We start from the raw sequence: 18,469 nt of genomic DNA on the forward strand, positions 1-18,469 counted from the left end.
AAAAAAATAAGAACGATGACTAATAATAGGATATACATATATAGATATATTTGTTAAAAAGCTGTCCGGGGAGTGTGCACTCCTCTAGTCCGTTCACATTTATTTCAATCCCGCCCCATCCTCCAATCACAGGTCTTGTTTTGGTCCCATAGCCTCCAATGAAAGGACCCAGATCACGTGACTGGTCCGAGCGCCCTCCCACCCTGCTGGCGGAGGTGCCCCCGCCCCTATCTCCCAGTATGCTCTCGGTTGAAAACAAAGTCCCACGTGACAGGCGGGGAGACGGCACTGTCATGGCGTCCCCCGGTGGGAAGGCAGTCCGGAGCTGGCAGGAGGTGGCGGGCGGAGGGAGCCCCCGGAGGGACTCGGAGATGGTGAATTCGGTGGAGGATGCGGAGGGGCTGTACGTGGCGGTGGAGCGCTGCCCGCTGTGTAATACCACCCGCCGGAGACTGACCTGCGCCAAGTGTGTCCAGAGCGGAGACTTCGTGTTCTTCGACGGCCGAGACACCGAGAGGTGAGCGGGAGGTGGGAGCTCCGCCCCTCACAAGGGGATAGCGCTGTTGTAGGCAATGGCGGTGTATGTGAGGATTGGAGATCAGCCTGAAGGTCCTCATTGTGTCCCCTGGAGGCTGAAATCCGTCCCCTCCTGTAGTGGTCATACAATATACAATCACATTGTACGATCTCCTTTAGGCTAGGTTCACACCTATGCAATTTGCATTTGATCCGTTTCTGCAGCGAGTTTTGCATTTTTTTGCACATTAATTTTTTACGTGTTTTTGATGTGTTTTGCGGTTTTTTTTTCTGGTTGCTAGGCGGTTTTAAAACACAACAAAAAACGCACTTTGTATTTTTCTGCAGCATTTCCATTGAGGTCTATAGAACGAAAAAACACAACTGTTTGCGTTTAAAAAAAAAAAAAAAAAGAGGCTCTGACCCTTTACACCCCCTCCCCCGGGGTGAAATCGCGGAGATGTGAACCTGTCCCATAGGAAATCATGTTAAATGGACTGCTGTGCGTTTCCGCAAAACATTGCTGATTAGCCGCTGGATCGCTTTTAGAAGCAGTAGGAGGGGTGGTCTCCCACCGATCTCTGGTGCGGCTTACTCATTTTATAGGGAGCCCGGGATCCGATCAGGCGGGTGCAGTCCATTGCCATAGAGGTTATCGAAGACTGGAACATCCCCAATCATCTTTATTGTCTAGGACAGACTTTCTCAACCAGGGTGCCCAGGGAACATGGGGTGCCTTGAGGGTTCTTCAGGGGTGCCTTGGCAAAATATCTAAAAACTGCCCAAACTTGTATAAAATCCAGCAGGTGGAACAAGCCTGCCTTTTAGTTACACAAAGCCACAGGCTTTCATTGTGCGCCATTATGACCTAGCTGCTAGCATCCTGACAACCAGTGACATCAGTTGATAAGGAGGATGTCAGCTGTCTGTACAGTTTCCTAGTTTGACCCTCCCCTGCCCCTCTCCATCAGTGCTGGGGTCACATTATCTCATAGATGGAGAAAAACTGAGGGAGAAAAGAAACAATGGAATACTAGATTGTAAGCTCCAAGGAGCAGGGCCCTCAAATCCCTCTTGTATTGTTGCTGTATTGTTTCTCGTTTATTGTAAAGCGCTGAGCAAACCGTTGGCGCTATATAAAGCCTGTATAATAATATTATTAATAATAGTACCAGTGTGCAAAAGTGTATTTGTATTTGCTTTGGAAGAATAAATCACCTCTAATGCTGGATGTTGCTGCGCTATGAAAAAATATTCTAAGTTTTATATATTCTAGAATGGGGTGCCTCAAGACTGCCCATCATTTTAAAGAGTACCTTGACTGAAAAAAGGTTGAGAAACACTGATCTAGGAGACCAGAAGTGACGAGGATTTCATCATGTCCAGTTAGGGAGAATGTAAACAAGGCCATTTTGAGGGGAGGGGGGTAGCATGAGAGCAATGTATGTTGTGTTTTTGTTTTGTTTTTTTTCTGAGGAGACATCTAGAGATCCAAGATCTTTCCATAAAGAGGACCTGTCATTTCTTGTGATTGCAATACAAGTGGAAAAAAAAAATTACAGGGATAGTGCAGGGATGTGCAAATCAAATCACCTGATGTCTGGGATGTGCAGTGCCAGGCAGGTTGTTTGTTTTTTTTTTTGTTTGTTTTTTTCCTACATTTAGTCCTGCTGTGGGCAAGCAGCAGTGTTTACTTGAAAAAGCTGTCTGTGAACGAACAGACTGACTGAAGCTGTGCACACTGTGTCTGTAACACTCATCCAGCCAGCACACTCTCCCTGCCCTTCCCCCCCTCCCTGCACAAATGGTAAAGGAGAAAAGAGAAGTATGGATTTGTTCCTCCTCTTCCCACCCCTCTCCTGTCTGCCCTGCCCACTTGAGCCCCAGCCAGTGAATTCTTGAAGGAAATGTGTGGGCGGGAAATTTGAAGATCTGTCTGATTGGTGCCACTGTCTGAGCCTGCAAAGAGCAGTGTTGGGGTGTTGATCTTTCCACTACCACTGAGCTTTCCCTATCTCCCTCCCCCTCTGTTTTTTCAAGGAGCTTCACTTAACCATTTCATGTCCAGGTAGCAACTGAACTCTAATGTAAGGATGTATTCTGCCAGGGTCTGATGTAAGGGAGGACTCTGATGTATAGGGATAATGCTGGGGACTGTGATGCAAGGGAGGACTCTGATGTGAACATGGTGCTTTTTAAAAGCCCTAGGCATTCCTAAAAGCACCTCTGTCTAATTAAAAAAAATAAATCAACCCTTTGTATTTTCCATCCCGGCAAAGCCATTTCAAGATTTAAAGGGACATAACATTCATTGAAAACCCCTAGTGATAAAACTCTCATTCAGTACTAGTATAAAAATAATGATCTTATTTAAATATGGTTTTGGTTAAAACATTTTATCAGGACAAATGGATTGTCATGAGAGACAAGTAGATTGGGACCCCACTTTAGTCCTTGGACAAGTAGTTTTTTGTTTGAAAAAATTTTCACACCCCTGACAGTGTAAAAATCCATCTTTTAAAACGCCTCGTCACCCCATGTTTGCACGCAGAGGTGGAGGAATATGTAGGTTGTGCACGCACCCCTTCACATAGAAGCTATGTTTTGCTCCACAGAGAAATTACAATTCGAACTTTTGGACAGAGACAAGTAAACATTACAGATAGCTGTGCTTTGTTCCGATTTCATAACTGAGGTTTACAGCCACTTTAACAGAAGAAGCACAAGAGATGCATTGTACTGACTGTGAGTTATGTCCCTTGTACTGATTTTTGTGTTTTTATTTTGGCTCCATTTAGGCTTTAAGAGTAAGAAATAGATGATGACAAAAATAAGTAACATAAGTCTCCTGCCCCCATGTAAACACACATAAGATCATAAACGCATGTGATGGGTGTACCTACGTGCAAAAGCAATGATTGCACCATGCATAAGAGGTATCACCCGGAATACTGGAGTGAGAGCTATAGTTCTAGGACCATCATCCACGGTTAAAGTGGTTATAAAGTCAAAAATTTTTTTAACCTTAACACATTCCCTGCACCAAAGAGGATCTTCAGTAAAGAACCAGAAAACTTTAATACTCCTGCGCTTAGGGAGTGAGCCTGCAAACTTTTTGTAGGCTGCAGTCATATCTTGGTCTTCATGAGATGCACTCGCCTTGCTGCCCTCACAAGACTCGGGAAGGCTGGAGGTACTGCAATAACAAACAGAGGGCGCACTGGCCTAGTGCATTATCCTTAAAATATGGTTTTATTGTATAAAATAGTAAGTACTATACTCACAAAATAGACTATATGCTCATCTCATGAAAGCAGCACAGTTCAATCTGTGAAACATCATGACGTGACAGAACGATGAAACCGTCTGACGCGTTTCGAGGACTTATCCTCTTCCTCAGAGCCCAGAAGACTGTTGGCTGCTCCCAGACTAATGTATGGAGTCAAGCCCACCAATCAGTCCGGGGGTGTTTCCAGACTGCCTATGGGCAAGGACTATCCCTGTGTATCCCATAAATCTAAGGGACAACCCCTGCATGTATTTCTCTTACCAACTGTAAGGAGAAATACCTTTTTTGCCACAGTGGCAAGCAGGACTTGTAGTTCTTTCCGTGATCTCTGAATGAATGCTGCAACTACAATTAGAGCCCTGCACAGCTGCACTGATTTTAAAATGTGACAATGGGTACAGGGAGAAGAAACACTGCAAAGGGCTTACTACGTACCTGTCATTCTGCCTGCACCAAGGGTCTTTGAAGATGGATGGAGGTTATTTATCATCTGACACTTCCAGAGGTGTTAAAATGTAGATCCTCCTATGTGCTCTGTGGTTCCATCCCCATGCCCTTATGTCACTACAGGACACGGCCCCTTTAACCACTTAATTGCCCTGTGTGCGGAGATCTGCATTTTTCTACAAGAGCACACAGAAAACCGTTTTTTTGTGTGCCCAGTTCTTGGTAGAGAAGATCCCCCAAATGGAGGGTAGTGCGGTGCTGTTTTCTAAGTCTGTTTCTCTGCACAAGACCTTGGTTGCAAAGACATATACTGTGCTATCAATTGATTTAATCAATATTATTCTAATTGGTCTGGACAGAAAATCTGATTGTATGAAAGATGGATCGATATGATTATTAATGTGGTTCTAAAGGCTCAAGGTTTTTTACCTTCATGTTTTTTTTTTTTTTTTCTTGAAAATTTTCAGTACTAAAAAACTTTTTTGCTTATATCCCAAACACTTTCTTTGTTCATGGACTAATGTTCACATCCAGTATACAGAATTTATTTGGTATCCAAACAATCTTCCCTAACTGTACCTTACTTAAAAACCCTTCCATATTTACCCAACCTTTCCCTTGTGCATTATATGTCCAGTCCACTATTTGTGATATTATTACTGCTAAATAATATTTCCTAATATTAGGCAAACCCAAACCTCCATTCCCTTTTTGTCCTACACAATACCTCACAAGTAATTCTCGGTTTCTTACATGTCAATATGAACCTGAGCATCATCTTCTTTATGACCCCAAAGAAAGACCCTGGTAGATGCACTGGGAGCATATGAAACGTATACAGGATTTTTGGTACTATCACCATCTTTACCAGGTTTATAGGACCTATCCAGGAGGCTCCTCCCTTTGCAAGTTTCCCCAGCTCGTCCTTTATTTCATATATTAACCACCTCCCGTCCGGCCGTTGTATATAAACGGCCGGACGGTGGCAGTGCAGGGTCAGGTGGCCATTTATAAACAGCCTCCCCGCACTCTGCTTGTGCACGCTCCCTGGGAGCGCGCAGCACTGCTATCCAGTGCTCGCTGTGTCCTCCGGACACAGTGGAACACCGATTGTCGGAGAGGACTGTGACGATCGAGGCGTCAGACCCCAGCCCTTCTCACCAAACTTGCGACCGAAGGACTAGCCAATCTAAAACCACATTGTCACGCGTGTAACAATGCCACGCCCAGCTGCACCCTGCACACAGATTTTCCAGCTAATGGACCACAACCTGTGTACCTGCAGCCTGAGAGCGATTGTTGCTGGGTCAGGTTAATTACGCAATTAACTCTTCACACTGCCACTTTTTTTTTTTTTTTTTTTTTTTGTACAGAGAATATCAGCAATAACACTGATGTTTGAATAATCGTCCGTATACCACTGTCACCACAGGCAGGGATATATAGAGGTTTAAAACACACACAGTAGCGCTCTTCAGAGGTAGGGATTCTTAGTTTGCATTAAAGAGCTTTAGAAACAGTTCAACGCTTCCAGAAAGTAAGATTTATTACTAAAAGGTCAAAAGGGTGCAATAAAAATATTTACAGAGAGATGTAGTGTCTGTGTATGTATATGCACCCTGCCTGGCTTAACAACATACCTAAGGGACAGTTTTTACGTATTAGGAGAAATTGTAATAATCTGGATGACTTACCCAAACAGAACTTCTTAAGAACAGATTTATTGAAAAGGGAAATAACAGTGAGGTTCTGAATAAAAATATTGAAGTGGCAAATATGAATACAGATGACCTTCTTGTTTCTAAGGTCAGTAACAAATCGACACGATTCTGTCCCTTTGTCACTAATTTCTCTACACAATATAAGGATGTCTCTAGAATCATGAAGAAAAATTGGAGCATCCTTAAGAACGACCCTATTTTGGGCAATACCCTCCCTGATCATCCGGAAATAGCGTATCTAAAAGCACCGACTCTGAGACACCATATAGCTCCCAACATTATCAAACCACCAGCGGTAATTTCCTTTTCAGGAGTACTAAAAGGTTTTTACCCTTGCAACAAGTGCATGATATGCACTTGTAGTAATTCACAGAAAAAGAAAAACTGTAATTTTAAATCTAATGTGACCTCCAAAGAGTATGAGATTGATAAATTAATTACATGCAATAGTGCACACGTGGTGTACTTGTTAGAGTGTCCTTGTAAAAAACAATATGTTGGTAGAACAACAAGACGACTGCGAGATAGATTACGCGATCATGTGTACAACATAAAGAGAGAATTCAAGGACCATACACTGTCAAAGCATTTCAGGTATCGCCATCACCGGGACCCTAGAGGTCTTAAGTTTGCAGGAATTGATCTCATTAAACATAACTGGAGGGGTAACAACAAAAGAAGAGCTGTTTCGATGCTTGAGATGCGATGGATATATGAGCTCAAATCCTTATTCCCATTGGGACATAACGTTGAGCTCGATATAAATTGCTTTATAGACAATAGCTGATATTTCTCTTTTACATGTTTATCTGATATCTCTGTTTTTATATTGGTCTTTTGAGAATTTTTTTATTTTGATCTAGCCCATTCTGATGTTTAATAAGTGGCGTGGACAGAGGGTCAATCATCACTTCAGGGACATCCCCATAATTTTTAATTTTATTTCTTAATTTTTGTTTTTATCATGTGGTTTCTATTTTGACAGAATACCATTTTTATATCAATTGCATTTTTTTATGGCCTTTATGGCTTTTTTGAATTTTAGTTTTTATCATATTTATCTAATAAAGATTATATAAAGAATTCTTATACTGTAATTTTTAAGTTTCAAAATATTTGCATATTTGAATATTCTTAGTAATGGCTGTAGATATATTGATTCACCCATTTATATTCTGGATAACCATACAGATTTATATACATTGACTTCTTATAGTCATATAACTTGACCCCCAAAAAATGGTAGTTACTATACCATCGCTGTAGGCTACAATAAAATGGCGGCTGTCCGTTTATTTATTTGTGATATACCTTCTGATTGGAGCTGCCTCCCTTTACATACATATCCTATATACATTTATGTGGATAGATTGTTCCCCTTAAGATCAAACCATCCATGCACGTATATCTTCAAATGTCAGCCTTCGATTGGCAGTACATTACGTCCTCTGTGGTGTTGATGACCCTCTGGACTCTGGTAAGATGGCGTCCGCTTCACGCATACGCGGGACGCTTAAACATGGCGTCTTTCCCGTGCATTTCCGGTGAGTATATAAGACGGACTGCGATGGCGGCAGGCTGCCCTTTGACAACGTGCCATAGAACAAAACGTGTCAGGGCATCAGCCTGCCACACCGACGTGACCCCATGCTGCCACAGCCAGGCATACTGAGCTGGCGGCCATCTCTATTTTTAGAATTTGGATATTCAAATGGCAATTTTTGTCCCTGCATGCATTTACATCTACTGAGGCTATGAGTATATGATTGTAATACTTCCAGCCATTGTGTGTGTATGTATATGTGTGTGTGTGTGTGTGTGTGTGTGTATATATATATATATATATATATATATATATATATATATATATATATATATATATATATATATATATATATATATATATGTATATATGTATGTATGTATGTATGTGTAATAAATATATATATATATATATATATATATATATATATATATATATATATATATAATTTTTTTTTTTTTTTTAATTTTTTTTTTTTTTTGGAATATCTTTGCCTTTATGGAATAAATATATCAAATTACTACACTATATGAGCCTTTTGTTCTGGTGGCTCTGTCTGAGCCTCATAAGGAGGATTTCTTTTGCATGGTTTACATACCTGATGCTGAGTGTTAGCTTCACCTGTGGGCGGTTCCCATTATCTGAGAGGGTCCAATAAGAGGTCTGGAGAATACCCCTGGACGGTATGAGTGTTGTTTGAAGATCACATATTCATCGGGTCCCAGATGGTCACCAGTACCTTTTTTATACTTCATGCGTATATATTATATACGTCCGGTGAGTGCAAGCACACCCTTTTATTATCTTTCACGGAAGTCACGAGCACCTGATTATCTCATGGAAGCTGAATAGGATTGATCGCCAAGTTCCTATTTGAATCTCTGACGCACTTGATGGACTCATGTCATTTTTATCTGTGTGATGTATTGATACGACAATATTATTTATCTTTGTCTTAATTAAGACATCATCACGGTCACACAATTAGCGCATCAGTTTTCGCCCTCTGTCACATTCACTTTTATTTGTATTTTAATTTATAATTTGATCATTCTTTTATTATCTATTTATTCAAGCGCTGCATTTGTATATATCTCCCAAAGTTCCGATGTTAAAAGGGAGAATCTTCAACTTCCTTAACTCAGCTTTTTCTCGGAACTCAGCAGGGTGTCTCCTTAAAGCAGAGAACCAATCGCCTCATTTGGGGAAGGGTGTTGGGGCGGAGACCCAAGCTAGAACCAAAAACTCTCCTAGTTGATGTCATGGTTCATAACTTTTTCTCGGTGCATTTAGCAGCCTGGCCACTAGTAGAGTAATATGCAGATGCATCTGCTGAACGGTTAGAAATATGACATACTTGCTTGGATGGTTAAGGAGATATAATTTTCTGCTCTCCTGTATATGCCAGCTAGGGGATGTAATATATCAGGCGACTTGTGTTAAAGTGAGCCGTTTGAATATGTGCTCCATGTTTATGTAATTATGTGCTATTTGAAGATATAACATTATATGGAAAAGTGAGTTTTTAAATGTAAGTCTGTTTTTATGACTACCTGGAATGTCTTTGAAGCTCAGTGAGGGCTTGGTTTATGGTTTTACCATCCCTTCTCCAGCAAGGGTATCGCAGACATAGGGGCACCAGCTAGTGGGGTTTATAGCCATGACGCCCTCCCAATGAGTTTGCTGCCTGTGATCTCTGTCATCATCCAGACCACATGTCACTCAACAGAGAGGGAGGGGGGATATCGGAGGAATCTGATTTGGGAGAGAGAGATACAAGATGGAGGGGTTTGGAGTAAAATGGATGACTGCGTCCATCTCTGTGTGCATGATTCCTACAGGGACCTCTTTGAGAGGTCCCGATCATGTGATCACTGATTGGCCAATCAGTGATCACATGCAGAGTAGTAAAATGTCACTTGATGACATCATTGCTTACTACGTGTGAAATCTGAATGATCACAGAGGTCACATGGTACAAGTCTATTCACAACAGCCTTGTACCATGTGACAAGCTGTGACCAATCACAGCTCATCTAGTAGTTCTCAATGGCTGCAAGAATGCAGCTGGAGAGAAGGAGAAATGATTGCATTTACATCCTTTATGGGTGTAAAAGCAATCCGTGTAAAAAAAAAAAAAAAAAAAAAAAAAAAAAAATCTTCATCACCCCCCCCCCCCCCCCAGTAGTACAGTGTCACCGTGGTGACACTGTACTGCTAGGGTGACAGTATGTAACAAAAATACATATAAAAAAAGTTTAAAAATGATAATTTTTGGTTATAAACTAATTGGGTTTTTTTTTGTTTTTGTTTTTTTTTACTAAAAATATAACCGAATAAACTTTGCCAAAGATTTATGATGAAATACTATTTGCAAAATTTCATAAGAAAAACAGAGAGGGATCCGTTGTCCTTAACTGCCGCTGACGGATCATTATAGAGCCCTTTTATCCACTTTAACATTTTAGGCCCAGATTCTCTAACGTGTCAAACATGAATCCCCAGTCGACCCTATCAAACGCATTTTTGGCATTAATTGACAGGAAAATTGTAGGCTGTTTCTCTCACTTTACTCTTTTTTTTTTTTTTTTTTTTTTTTTTTTTAAGCGAAGCAATGATCTCAGGCCATTGTCTCTTCCTTCTCTCCCAGGGATGAATACTATCTGATCCAGGTGTATCAACTCCTACATCCGTTCCTTCACTCGCTAATACCTTAGCATACAACTTTGTATCAATAATTAGTAAAGATATGGGCCTATAACTAGCACACTGTGAGCTATCCTTCCCTTCTTTAAGTATGATAGTTATATGCTTGCAGTGATTTTTCCCTCATTTCCAACTCCTCTCCTATTGCATTCATATAACCACACATTTTAGGTACCAAGAGATCTCTAAATTTTTAAAATAGCCCACAGTATATTTGTCTGGATCAGGGCTCTTTCCTGCGGCCATATTCTTTAGGGCTAAGGTAATTTCCTCCGGGTAATAGTTCTCTCTAGGGCTTCTAATTATTCTGCTGCTATTCTTGGCATTTCTGCCTATTTCTCTTTTTGTCTTCTATTTCTTTTTGATTTCTGGGGCTCACATCATACAGCCTACTATAATATTTTTGGAACCTACTAGCAATATCAGTACACCATTTCTCCTTTACCATCTTTAATTTCTTCTATGAAGTTTTTAGATGTCTTTTCCTTTTAGCCTCCTTAAGTATTTTCCGGGTCTATTCCCCCACTGATATCTTTCTTTTGAGAGCCCATTAAGTATCCTTCTCGACTCCTGTTCCATAAAATCTTTTAGTTCCACTTTTATAAAGATTATCTTCTGATATAAGTCTACACCTGACTTCTTTTTATGTAACTGTTCTAACTTAGAGCTCCTGCATCACCATCTTTATATTTTATTTTTTTTTTTCGCTGTTCTTTCTTTTTTTTTTTCTGCCCCTACCAAAATCAATATTCCCCTGATATATGCTTTATGTGCCTCCCAGATTGTGGCCACCAAAACCTCCTCTGACTCTTTGAGCTCACCAAATTTCTCAATTTCATGCCAGTGCCTTTTTTTCTTTTTCAGGATCTTGTATAAGCATCTCTTTTTATCTCCACATAGCTATTTTATCCTTGTCCCCTCCTTTTCCGTAGTCTCATTGTGACAGGAGCATAATCCAAGATGGATGTAACCTCTATGTTAGAACTAACCAACGACTCCAGTTGTCTATGCTCAATCATTATATAATCCAGTCTTGAATACGATCCATGTACTGGAAAGAAGGTGTAGTCTTTCTCTTGGATGTTTTACTCAAAGTGTCATCCAATTGACATTGATATAATATCGTCTTCAATAGTTTTAAATTCCTACCATCTTCTCTCTGCGTACCTGATGACGTATCCAACTGAGGATCCAGACACAAATTTAAAATCTCCTACCACAACCAGACTACCCTTCTTAAATTCAGAAAGTCTTCTTAACATACCCTCCAAGAATGTTACTGAGTTTTTATTAGGACAGTAAATATTAGCTAATGGGTATTCAAGTCCTTGTAATTTTCCTCTCAGGAATAGAAACTGGCCCTCTGGGTCCTCCAATCTCTCCTCCAGGGTAAAACTAAAATTTTTTTAAAACCCCATTGCTACTCCTTTAGCCCTTTTAACTGGAGAGCCAGCATAGTACCACGTTAGGTAGTACTTCGTATACAGCTTAACATTTGTGTCATGAGTTGTCTCTTGTAGAAACTCTACATCTATGGAGTGTTGATGAATTTCCCTCATTATCTTATGTCTTTTTGTCGGAGAGTGTAATCCTTTCACATTGTAAGTCGTAAACGTAATGACGCTAATTTCTGGTGCTATTCCACTACCCTACCAAATTTCCCATCAGAGGTGCACAGATATAGATAACTTAAGATACGGACATTCCCTCCCCACCCCACCCCATTTTCAAGCCCTCATGGCCTACATGTAGCCCTGGAATCTGTAGTGGGTTATTCTGACTAGCGATTCCTAATTTGGGGAGAGACTCAAACCACACAAGCCCACTCCAATCCCTAACTCGTATCATTTGATTGGCGTTTAAGGCTGGCCATACATTATACAATTATCTGGATATTTTGGTTTAGATTTACCAAAAACCATATAATAGGAGGACAAACCTAAACAACACTTTCAGTTGTATTCAATTAGGCAGGCCCTTGCACTACACAGTTGAAGGTAAATCTAAAGGAAATTGGGCAGAAAATTGGAAGATAATTGTATAATGTGTGGCCAGCCTTACAGCATGTTTGGCCTACAGGCAACTCGCCAAATCAAAAGTTCTCTCTACCCCTTACTCCCTCCCACCCGTTATCTCAAACTGGGGAGGAAGGGAGCAGGGGCGAAGGAACCATGGTGCAGCCGCGAGAGGACCGGCGGGGGTGGTGGGGAGAGAGTGAGAGATACCCCTAGGGATTCGCCTCCCTACACTTTCTTCTTAGATGCCTGTTGCCATTTTCCTGACCCTTGTCCTCCACTCTCTTTAGGTCCCTCTGATCACCCTGCAAGGTCTATTTTCTGTAAATCTAATTTCTCGCAAAAATCCTTAAGATATTCTGGGAATATCAGTCTTGCCGATTGATTGATTTATTTTATTTTTTTCCGTCTTTCCATCCGATCAAATATGCTGGAAAGCCCCAATCGTATTGAACTTTTTTCTCTCATGTTCCAGCAGTGGTTTCAGCAATCTAGACCGTGTCTTTGGAGCAATGCCAGTGAAAGTATGCAACTTTGTCTTATATAATCTATTTTGGTAGTATCACGCAAACTTTTCCATATTCTTTCTCTGTCTTCATAGTGATGGAATCGAACTATCACATCTCTGGGGCTTTCCACCAACACACCTTGTGGTCATCTGATCCTATGTAGTCTCTCAATTTTCAGATTTTCTGTCGCTGATCTTCCCATTATTGGATTACACGCTCTTTATTTTCTCCCGTAGATCCTCTCCATGTTGTTCTGGTAGACCCCGGATCCTTAGATTATTTTTTTTCTATTGCGGTTCTCTTGTTTTTCCAATTTGAGAGCTTTCTCTGCCCATCTCCTCAAGCTGTGTTTCTAATTTATTGATTTAATTGAGTGTGTCTTCATTCTTCCCTCCTACTTTTTCCGCTCGTTCGCTTTAATATCTGACCCAAATCATTGCGTAATGTCCCCATCTCATTTTTCATAAATATCTCCAGTTTTGTGAACATTTCCGTCATCTTTTTTTTGTAGGTATTTGTGACATAGCACCTTGTTCCTTTTTTTTTTTTTTATAATTTTAAATATTTATTTTCCATTTTAATTACATTTCATCATCACAATATAAATATATATATATAAAAAATATATTCTATAATATTATATTAACCAACATTTCTACTTTATATACTCTATGCTACCTTCCCACCTCCACCCCCCACCCCATATCCCCTCTGCCTATTCTACCTTTTCTCTGCGTCTTCTTATATCAGCAAGTGAAATTTTTCTGTTTTCTTTATTCTTTCCTATACTTCATATATAATCTAGCTTTTTCCCAGTTCTCCCATTTCCCATAGTAAACCTCCATCTTATCTTCTTGGGTATGGCACAACCTTTCCATCTTTTTAATCTGTTCGACTCTTTCAATCCAGTCCTCTTCCTTTGGTGCCTCTATTCGCCGCCAGAACTTGGGTATCAGGGCTTTTGCAGCATTTATATAGTACCATATCCCTGATTTTTTTTTTTTATATTCATTTCCCGTTATATCCGTGATATGCAAAATACATACTTCTGGATCTAGATTTATGTCTATTTCTGTCAATTTTCTTAAGTGGATTATTGTTTTCCAGAATATCTGGATTTTTGGGCATCCCCACCATATATGGTATATTGTGCCTATTTCTCCACATCCCCTCCAACACAACGGTGTACTCTCTCCACACATCTAATTTTCTACTGTTGGTGAAATGTGCCATCTTGTCAAACACTTATAGTTCATCTCTACTTCTCTCATAGAGACATTTTCGTGAGTTAATCTATACATTCTCCTCTGCTTTTCCTCATCTATCACAACTCCCATATCCATTTCCCATTTTGTTATATATGTTGGCTTTGTGTTTGTGTCTAGTTCAGTGAGTATTTTATAAACTCTAGCAATCCCGTGTTTCCCATCACCTTGTGTTCCCAATATCTTTTCGAACAAGTTCCAATTGTCTCTTGTCCTTTTAAAGGTCTTGGCAAACTTCCAACAAAACACCTCAATTGGAAATACCGCCATTCGTCTAATTTAGTGAAAATCTCTCCTTTTTTTTTTTTTTCAATTCACCAAATGCTTTTATTTCATCTCCCACCAAAATATCTCCTAATTGCACCTTATCTTTTTTAAACCACTTCCCTCCTATTTCTTCTCTGCCTGGGGGAAAAAACTCTGTGTTTTTAGTGGAATCAACGTGGAATTAAAAGTCCATTTCATACTTCTGTGTAAATTATCCCAAATCTTTAAAACATTCAAAGTGTATGTATTTACATTATCATTTAAACCCCTATACCAGTGATGGCGAACCTATGGCACGCGTGCCAGAGCTGGCACGCAGAGCCATCTCAGTGGGCACGCCAGGAAGAAGAGCATGATGAGCGCGCATGGACCGACCATCCAGATCTCGTCCACACTGGATCCCCATCAAACTACATTTCCCACATGTCTCTGGGGCCAGGGTGGGCGTGGACGAGAGGAAACGGCTCCAATGCGGCTCTGGCACCAGGGGTGATGTACCCGGGGATTGGCGCGGAAGAGAGGAAGAGGCTCCCACACTGCTCCGGGGCCAGAGGCAACGTGTTCAGAGTGGATGGGAATGAGCTGCTGGGTTGGAAGCCACACCGACGCTGCCAGAGGTGAGATTAACTGCTTGCAGTGTCGCCTGTCAGTGCCCAGCAGTGTCGCCTGTCAGTGCCCAGCAGTGTCGCCTGTCATTGCTGCCCAGCAGTGCCACCTGTCAGTGCCCAGCAGAGTCGCCCATCAGTGCTGCCCATCAGTGTCATCCATCAATGATGCCCAGCAGTGTCCAGCAGTGTCATCCATCAGGGCCCAGCAGTGTCAGCCATCAGGGCCCAGCAGTGTCGCCTGTCAGTGCTGCCCAGCAGTGTCGCCTGTCAGTGCTGCCCAGCAGTGCCACCTGTCAGTGCTGCCCAGCAGTGTCGCCCATCAGTGCGACCCATCAATGATGCCCAGCAGTGCCACCCATCAGTGCCGTCTGTCAGTGCGTCCAGGTAGGCAAGTGGTTAATTGCAGTGTTGGCACTTTGAAATAAAAAAGTTGGTTTGTGTTGCAGTTTTGGGCACTCGGGCTCAAAAAGGTTCGCCATCACTGCCCTATACTGTGTTGGCACCCATATCATTCTTCCCAAGTCTATTCCGCTGAGTTCATTCTCTATTCTCACCCAGCTTTTTTTTATAATTAAATATCCAGTCTATGGTTCTTGCCAATATTACCGCTTTGTAATATCTTTTAAAGTCTGGGAGCCCTAAACCCCCTCTTTCTTTCCTCCTACTTAACAGTTCGTATGACAGTCTTGATTTTTTATTCCTCCATATGTATCTTATCAATTTCTTAATTATTTTAAAGAAAATCTCTGGGAGTTTAATTGGGATCATTTGATATCTATATATAATTTTTGGTACTATTACCATTTTTACCAGATTAATACGGCCCATCCATGTCGGGGTTCCTCCCTCCAATCTTTTTAACTCGTCTCTAATCTCGTTAATCAATGAAATATAGTTTAGTTTATATAGATGTTTGTGTGAGGCTGTAAGTTTTACTCCTAGATATTTTATATCCCTGTCTTTCCATTTAAAGGGAAATTCCTTTTTTGTATCTTTTTCGTTTTTTAAGATGTTTATATTTAGAATCTCCGTTTTTGTTGGATTTATCTTTAAATTTTATAGTTCTCCATACTCCTTTAGTGACTTCATTAAGTTTTGAAGTGTTATCCTGGGATTTCCTACATAGAACAACAAGTCGTCTGCGAAAGCAGCAACTTTATGTTCTGTATCTCCTATCAGGATTCTCTTTACGTCTCTATTCAGCCTTATTGTTGACAATAGTGGTTCTAGTGATATAACATACAGCAATGGGGACAATGGGCATCCCTGTCTTGTTCCGTTTGACATCTCAATGGGTTCTGACCTCTCCCCGTTTACCCCAATAACCACCGAGGGGTATCTGTACAACTTTCCTATCCACTCTCTCATCCTAGGCCCGATTCCCAAGGCTTCCAGAGTATCCATCATGAATCTCCAGTTCACCCTATCAAACGCTTTTTCAGCATCTATAGACAGTAGTACCACCGGTTCTTTTCCCTTTTTACTCTTTTGGATTAGCATCAATGATCGTACCCCATTGTCTTTTCCCTCCCTCCCTGGAACAAAACCCACCTGATCCTCATGTATCCATCCAGGCATTAGCTCTTTCAATCTATTTGCTAGGACCTTTGCATACAACTTAGTGTCTGTGTTCAGTAGTGAAATAGGTCTATAGCTCGAACACTGAGAGGGATCTTTTCCCTCTTTTTGAATGAGCACGAGTTGGGCTTGTAATGATTCTCTTCTTACTTCCATCTCTCCACCTAGTGCATTCATGTAGTTTTTGAGTTTTGGTACTAAGATTTCACTAAATTTTTTTATAGTATCTCACTGTATAACCATCTGGTCCTGGACTTTTCCCCGACACTGTCCCCTTCAATGCTAATTTTATTTCTTCCTGTGAGATATCTGCATCTAGGGAGTTTAGTTGATCCTCACTTAATTTTAGTAACCCAGCCGTTTCCAAATATTTCTTTCTTTTCTGGTTCTTCTCACTGTCTATAGTTTCTAAACCTTCCAAGGGGCTTATATTGTACAGTTTCCCGTAATATTCTATAAAGGCTTTGATGATATCTTTGAGTGTTTCATGTTTCCTTTAGCATCTTTTTATTTTTTCTATATAATTTCTATTCTTTTTCCTCAGGGCTCTCATCAAATACTTTCCAGGTCTTTCTCCCCATCTATATCTCTCACTTAAAACTCTATTATATACTTTTCTCCTCTCCTCTTCTATCATTTCTTTCAGTTCTTCTTTCTGTTTTTTTAACTTCAGCTCTAATTCTTTTGTTCTATTCTTATGTATTTGTTCTAATTTACCTATTTCTTCTAAGAGCTCATTCATTTTCTCCCTTCTTTCTTTTTTCTTTCTTGCCCCAATCGCCATTAATATTCCTCTTATATAAGCTTTGTGAGACTCCCACACTGTGGCCGTTGACACCTCCCCTGTCTCATTCTCCGTAAAAAAGCGTTCGATCTCCTCCCCTATTTTCTGAGCTATTTCCTTTTCCACTAAAAGTGTCTCATTCAATTTCCATCCCAGCCCTCCGATTTTCCTCCTCCCCCATTCCATTTTCATAATAACTGGAGCATGATCTGATAAAGATATTGTCTCTATTTCTACCTGGGTCAGGTGGTCAATTAATTGATGTTCTATTAATATATGATCTAGTCTTGAATATCTCTTATGCATATTTGAGAAAAAAGTATAATCTCTATCTTGCATGTGTGTAATTCTCCAGGCATCTACCAATTGACTTATGTGTAATTCTTTTTTCAATAATTTCAGGGCCCTACTTCCTTCTGTCTTTATATGGGAGGTGGCGTCCCTTTGTGCGTCCATACAAAAGTTAAAGTCCCCTGCCAGGATCAAACGTCCTTTTTTAAAGTCCATCAACTTCCTCAACACTTTTTTCAGATACTCCTCCGTTTTTTTATTGGGACAGTAGATATTGGCCAGTGTACACTCGATCTCCTGTAACTTGCCCCTTAAAAACGAAAATCTCCCATCTGGATCTGTTTTTCTATCTTCCAACTCAAACCTAATGTTCTTTGCCAGACCTATTGCTACCCCTTTTGCTCTTTTAACCGGGGAATCTGCATAGTACCATGTTGGGTGGTTTCTAGACCTCAGCCTAACATTTGAACTTATCTCTAAATGTGTCTCCTGTAGAAATATCACTGAGGCATCTCTATGGTTTAGTTCTTTAAATAATCTATATCTTTTCCCGGGGCAGTTCAACCCATTTATATTATATGTTATAAACTGAATCTTTTCCATCTTCCTTAAATTTCCTCTTTTCTCCTCCATGTATATTTTTCATTTCTCTCTCTTTCTCCCTTCTCACTTGCTTTTATATCGTCTTTTATCTTGCAGGAAAAACAACCCCCCTCTCCCATTTCCCACCCTTCCAACCCCCTCCCCTCCCCCCTCTTTTTAGGCCTAACATTTGCCTACTAATCATTTATGGATTAAAAAGTCCACTTTTGATTTGGTCCTTGGGCTAAGACTCCGTCCATGGACGACTTTCCCCTTGTCTAACCTCCCCATAACCTCCCAGGCCCCACCTGGATTTATCACAGGGAAAGAGGAAAAAAAAAAAAAAAC

The 18,469-nt window shown here is 40.6% G+C and overlaps 1 protein-coding gene across 1 annotated transcript in view; it reads left to right on the forward strand.

The window, feature by feature from the left end:
• Positions 1 to 239: 239 nt before the first annotated feature.
• ATG14 (autophagy related 14) overlaps positions 240 to 18,469 on the forward strand; it is a 74,009-nt gene continuing 55,779 nt past the window's right edge. Inside the window, exon 1 of the mRNA XM_089653951.1 lies at positions 240 to 517. Coding sequence (XP_089510077.1) covers positions 240 to 517 — 278 coding nt within the window. The remainder of the gene's footprint in view (positions 518 to 18,469) is intronic.

The sequence above is a fragment of the Staurois parvus genome, unplaced genomic scaffold, assembly GCF_062004578.1.
Source record: "Staurois parvus isolate SC_StPar_1 unplaced genomic scaffold, SC_StPar_1.0 ptg000729l, whole genome shotgun sequence".
Taxonomy (NCBI): domain Eukaryota; kingdom Metazoa; phylum Chordata; class Amphibia; order Anura; family Ranidae; genus Staurois; species Staurois parvus.